Source organism: Canis lupus, chromosome 26 (assembly GCF_048164855.1).
Source record: "Canis lupus baileyi chromosome 26, mCanLup2.hap1, whole genome shotgun sequence".
NCBI classification, from domain to species: Eukaryota; Metazoa; Chordata; class Mammalia; order Carnivora; family Canidae; genus Canis; species Canis lupus.
The window spans coordinates 27,954,727-27,960,726 of record NC_132863.1 but is presented as its reverse complement, the minus strand read 5'-3'; the positions used below and the strand labels follow the sequence as shown (position 1 = coordinate 27,960,726).

At 48.6% G+C, this 6,000-nt stretch overlaps 1 protein-coding gene across 1 annotated transcript; it reads left to right on the top strand.

Moving 5' to 3' along the window:
- The first annotated feature begins 912 nt into the window (after positions 1-912).
- On the top strand, positions 913-5,104 carry GHRH (growth hormone releasing hormone). The gene is made up of 4 exons (XM_072799760.1): positions 913-1,007; positions 1,329-1,433; positions 3,038-3,157; positions 4,966-5,104. The coding sequence occupies exons 1-4, from the start codon at positions 928-930 to the stop codon at positions 4,979-4,981; spliced, it is 321 nt and encodes a 106-aa protein (XP_072655861.1). The 5' UTR covers positions 913-927; the 3' UTR covers positions 4,982-5,104.
- The last annotated feature ends 896 nt before the right edge of the window (positions 5,105-6,000 follow it).

The following is a 6,000-nucleotide window of genomic DNA, read 5'->3' as shown; positions in this document are numbered from 1 at the left end:
CCGCTAAGGCAGGCACTCCCCTCACCCCACCCCAAGCTGCCTATTCTCCCCCTGATTGCAGAGCACGGTGTCAGTAGGCCCCAATTAAGGGTAATTACATGATCTATTAGATGACTGCCACACTGGCTACTCAGGCTCCCTGGTCTCTTCCAATGCTAAAACCCTTCGGCAAAATCGAAATGTCTGGAGTAAGATATATAGCTTTTCCTTCCCCCTGAGTTCGCATATAACAAAACAGGACAGGAGCCTGCCTGGGTCTGATATGAGGTCACAGCAGCAGGCGTTTCAGAGAATTCCTTCTGTGCCAAGCTACTTTTGTGTCACCTAACACTGACAAGGATCCTATGCAGTCATTATAGTTATCGACTCCATTTTATGGATAGGGAGACTGAGACCCAGAAAGGAGAAGCTACTTGTCTTGGGACACACAGCTAGTGGGACACACAGCTAGAACCCACATATGAGCTGAGATTTGTCTGACTCAGGGCCTGAGCTGTGGGCCCTGCTCACTGGCTGTCAGTGCCACAGTGGGTGGGGGTGACTTAAGCTACCAGGGGAAGGTACTACCCCCTACTCATGGGGCCTGAATTCCACATATAATGCCTTATAGCAAGGGGCAGTTTCCCCAATATCATTAATTTTCCACTCAACCCTATAGGGTCAACAGGGTAGCTTATCGTGCCCATTTTACAGATGCAGAAAATGAGGTCAGAGCTCGTGACTGGCAAAAGCAGGACTTGAACCCAGGTCTGTCTGACTTCCAGAGTCTGGATTTTTTTCCTACGTCACAGCTTCCAAAGGACAAGCACTAAGGATTGCATAGAGCCAAGCCCAGGGCTGGGCCCAGCCAGCAAAGGGCATTCCTCTGGCTATGGCTACCCTTGACCTCCTTCTATCATTTTCTAGGAGCCATTGCAGGGGTGAAAGATGCTGCTCTGGGTGTTCTTCCTGGTGATCCTCACCCTCAGCAGTGGCTCCCACTCTTCCCCGCCATCCCTGCCCATCAGGTAAGCAGTCCTACCACCAGGGCCTAGTTTCCTAACATCTCAAAACCATCTCTGCAACCCACTGGGGGATGATTTAGGGGGTGAAGGATGGAGCCCTAAGCTGCCCCCCACCCATCTCCTCAGCAACTCCCATGGTCCATCTCTGGGAGGGGGGCAGACTCTGAGCTCCAGAGAAGCCTCCCAGCCTGGATCCTACCCTCCCTGGGGATGCACAGGGCAAAGGGCTGAAGGACCTTACAGAGACATGATGAGTACAGCTCCCCTCATTTCCTTGCCTGGCCCTGCCACCCAGCCCTTTGACCTCTGACTCCTTCCATATAGAATCCCTCGGTATGCAGACGCCATCTTCACCAACAGCTACCGGAAGGTGCTGGGCCAGCTGTCCGCCCGCAAGCTCCTGCAGGACATCATGAGCCGGCAGCAGGGGTAAGCAGAAGTCCTGGTGACTTCTTCCCACACTCCGATGCATCAGAGTGTGGAGGGACTTTTGGTCCTTCCCTTTGCACAGCATCTATCACTTCTGGATTTGTCATAGCAGAAGGGCCCTGATGTGAAGCCCCAGCCTACTTCTAACTACCAAAATATCATTGAGCACCAGCTACGCGCTTCTCCCTGTGCGAGGCTCCAGTAGTAGTACTACCGTTATTTGATCATGATTCAGTGCTGGAAACAAAAGCTCTGCCTGGGACATTGTACATGCCCTCAGGACAGTGCTGGGCTCCCAGGAAGCCCTTGGTAGTATGAACCATTACACTTAGTCTCCTACCTGTAACAACGCTACAAAGTAGGTACTGTTTACTCCCATCTGACAGAGAGCAGTTAATAGCTTCTAAAGGACATACCAAAGAGCACCCGGGCTGGGATCCAAAGAGCCTGACACCAAGGCTTGTTGCATTTTTTGTTTTGAAAAAGTAAGACACTTAGAGAAAAATTGCAGCAATAATGCAATGAACTTCTACATCCCTCTTCCCTATCTTCAACAATTCCTACTGTTTTATCATATTTGCTGACATGCACAAACAAGTGCGCACGTTGTTATCATTATGCTGAACCATTTGAGAGTAAACTGCAGTCATCACAACCCTTCACTCATCCTTAAATACTCCTACACGGTGCCTCCTAACGGCTAACAAAAGGACATTCTCTGACATAATCACAGAGTAATCTGCACTCAGTGTGCATATTCACCCTTCATCAGTTCCCCCCAAATGTCCTCTGTAGCAATTTTTAATGTTCTTAATCCAAGATCCAGTCCAGGATCATAGGTTGCATGTAATTATCATGTCTCTTCAGTTTCTTTTAATCTGGACAGTTCTTCAGCCTTTTGTGATTTTGACACTTCTTATTAGTAAAAGCCAACTATTCTTTTTTTTTTTAATTTTATTTATTTATTCGTGGAAGACACACAAAGAGAGAGAGGCAGAGACACAGGTAAAGGGAGAAGCAGGCTCCCTGCAAGGAGCCTGACATGGTACTTGATCCTGGGTCTCCAGGATCACATCCTGGGCTGAAGGCGGCGCTAAACTGCTGAGCCATCCAGGCTGCCCAAAGCCAACTATTCTTTATAGAATGTCCCTTGCATTGGATTTGCCTGATGTTTGCTCATGATTAGATTCAGGTTATGTGTCGGTAGCAGTGATATCGTGTCCTTCTTGGTGCACCATATTGGGAGGCACATGAGGTCCATTTGTCCCATTATTGGTGATGGTAATTTTAATCACTTGGTTAACATGTCTACCGGGTCTCTTCTCTATAAAGTTAGTATTTCCCCTTTATAATTAATAACTAATCTGTGGGGAGATATTGGGCAAATATGTATTTCACAGCCTGTACTCTTCACTACTGTGTGAGTGCCTTCCTCAATGTTGCTGCATCTAATTCAGTGGGTAGAAGGGTCCACCCCAGATATTGGAATAGGCATAAGGACACACCTGTTCTGCTTTAACTTACTTGGTTCTGGCCTTTCCCATGCTTCTCCACATCCTACCCAAACAGTAATATCAACTGTTGCTCTGTTTCTAATTGAATAGAGAGAGAAACCGGGAGCAAGGAGCAAAGGTACGACTCGGCCGTCAGGTGGACAGTCTGTGGGCAAGCCAAAAGCAGATGGCATTGGAGAACATCCTGGCATCCCTGTTACAGAAACGCAGGTAGGAGTATGTGTGCATGCACGTGTGTGCGCGTGCGTAGTTAGGGAGGACCTCAGAGGCATCCTTCCCCATAGGTTGCCAGGAAATGGAAAGAATTCCCAGCTCTCTAAAGACATGGGGCTGTGCCAAACAAACTGGGAATGAGGTCCCTCCTTACACACATCAAGAACTGGAAGAAGGAAGTAGTTCTGGGATAGGACCCAAGAACCTGAATTTTAACGAATGTCCCAGGGTATTCTGATGTGGATGATCTGACAGGCACACCCAGGACCCCTTGACAAGTTCACAAAACTATACTAGCATAGGCAGCACTCAGGAGAGGAAAAGATGAGGATGACGGATGATGGTCATGCCTCCTAATCGCTGAGCCTCATGTTCCCACCATGTGTCAGGGGAGGTCAGGAACGAGTGCTCTTGCCTTATAGAGGAGGGTAACTGAGGCAGAGAAGGGGCAGCAGCTGGTCCCAAGTCAGCAACTAGCAGGCCCAAAGCCTGTTTGCTTCCCTTCTTCACACAGAGCTCCACTTCACAAAGTTTCCTAGCAATGATATGACCGTGAAGAAACTCTGCTGTATTTTTGAGCCTGATTTTTAACTGTGAGCACAAACATGTCCCAGCATGGCTCAGCCAGTCACTTCTGGGCCAACCTATTAAGCAAATCCAGTTCCCAACAGAGCTCTCCCCGTGCTCCCTCACCTTCTTCCCAACCTAATTAGACACCAAGGGCCCAGAAATCTCACCAACTACAGTCCTGTGAAGCCACGAGCAGGAGGCAGATGGGCGGGCTGCAGGAGGGGTAAGAACCAGCCTGGGAGGCACACAGCAAGTTATTTCCCCCCTTTGTGGAGAGAGGAGGAGCTCGAATCACCTCTAAGTTCCCTAAGACTAGAATTCTAAGAATAATGCCTCCCCTAAACTGCTCATGCTGGGATTAGGTCATCGTTCACCTGCTTTATGGCTCCCATCAGGACCCAGTGGGGTAGGGTAGAGTGGCCCCAAGGAGGGCCAAGTCCTAAGAATGCAGGCTTGTTCCTGCAGGTTAAAAGCCAGAGACTTCACAGAGGGAGCTCCTAGCCGCAATGCAGGTGGGAAGGGGCCTGGAGGCTGCTCCAGCATCGTTCTGCCTCCACTTTAAAGGCTGCAAATCCCAGGAACTCCTGATGGGCCTAAGGAAACAACAGAAGAATAAGTTCTTATACCTTGAAAGTCAGAGGAAAATGATTTGGAAGATGGCACATTTATATACCTACCACACTTTATGTCCACCTCATGGCCCTGCGAGGAAAAGGAGATTCAGAAGGATCTGTCCTCCCCTCCTTGGAAAAGTGGTCCAAATGCCTAGTACGTGCCAGGCTCTGGGCTGAGGGTCCCGCAATGGATAGGACAATAAGGGTCCCTGCTCCCATGGAATTCCTTGTAACACTGCCACACTGAGGCAGACAGAAATTAAATCCTGGACAGTGGGTTATTTCATCTGTGATAATGGTGAGAGATATAAGGGGTGTGGTTGAATGTCTGTGCCGGAGGAAATAACCTAATCCAGCCCTGTCTGGGGATTCGAGGTGGCTTCTTCAAGGGGAAGTAACTGGCCCTAGATCTCAGCAGGGACGGGTTGGCAGAGCTGGGGTTAAGACTGAGGTTCACTATGTGGAAACACATGAGACCCTTCCCTTCATCCCACATTGCTTCTTCTGGAACCCAGACAGTCCCAGTCCTGGAGCACCTATCACCCTAGTTCCAGGTGTCGTGGCTAAACTCACCCCTGTGTCAGTCTCCCCAGTTGAGCTTTATCTTTCTTTCTGCAACAGGAATTCCCAAGGATGAAGATCCCACCTGTGTTTTATGCTACCTGCAGCCAAAACAACTGTATCCAGTTAATCCTAATTTCTGACCTACTTTTTCCATCATAAATACAATAAAATTCCCCCATCCTGGTTTGCATCTCAATTTCCTTTTCTCTTCAGCCTCATTTTTTAAATGTGTTTTACATAGTTACATTTCCCAAAGAGGTGTTACAAGGTATACTCCAAAGACAGCTAACCCTTACCAAATAAGTGCTTGGGAGTGCCAGCTTGGTGGCTTGATGCATGGCATCTCACATGCTCCTCACACAGCCTAATGGGAGGCATTGGTATACTCATTTCACAGACAAAGCACTGAGGCACAGGAAAGGTAAGTGAACTGCCAAGGGCCCTGCTGATAAGTGAGAGAACTGGGATTTAGACCCAGCCAAACTAGCTCAGAACCTGGCTCTTAATTAACTACATCTGTCCACTCTGGGCCAAAGTCAGCCTTCAACTAGTGACTTGTTCATCTACGAGTGATATCATTTATTCATTCAACATTTATTCTAGAGGACCTGCTAGGTGCCAGGCACTGTTCTAGGCACCCAGGATACAACTGTGAGCAAATAGGCAAAGCCTCTGATCTCTTAGACCTTATGTTCCAATAAGGGGGAAGAATAAGAAAAACAAATAAACATAGAATATGTCAGATGGTGGTGGTTGCAAAAGAGACACATATAAGAAATAGACTGGAGGGGGACACCTGGATGGCTCAGCAGTTTAGCACCTGCCTGTCTTCGGCCTGGGGTGTGATCCTGGGGTCCTGGGATCAAGTCTCACATTGGGGTCCCTGAATGGAGCCTGCTTCTCCCACCTAACACAAAAGTGGTGAGGCAAGAGTGCAGAAGGAGAAAGAGCAAGGAGGACAGGGTGGCTAGCTAGAACATTAAGAGGGTGCAGCAGAAGGAAAGGAGGTTCAGAGGGAGCAGGAGGCCAGCTCATAGGGATCCTCAGAGACCATGGTAAGGACTTAGGATCTCACTCTTGGCAATATGGGAG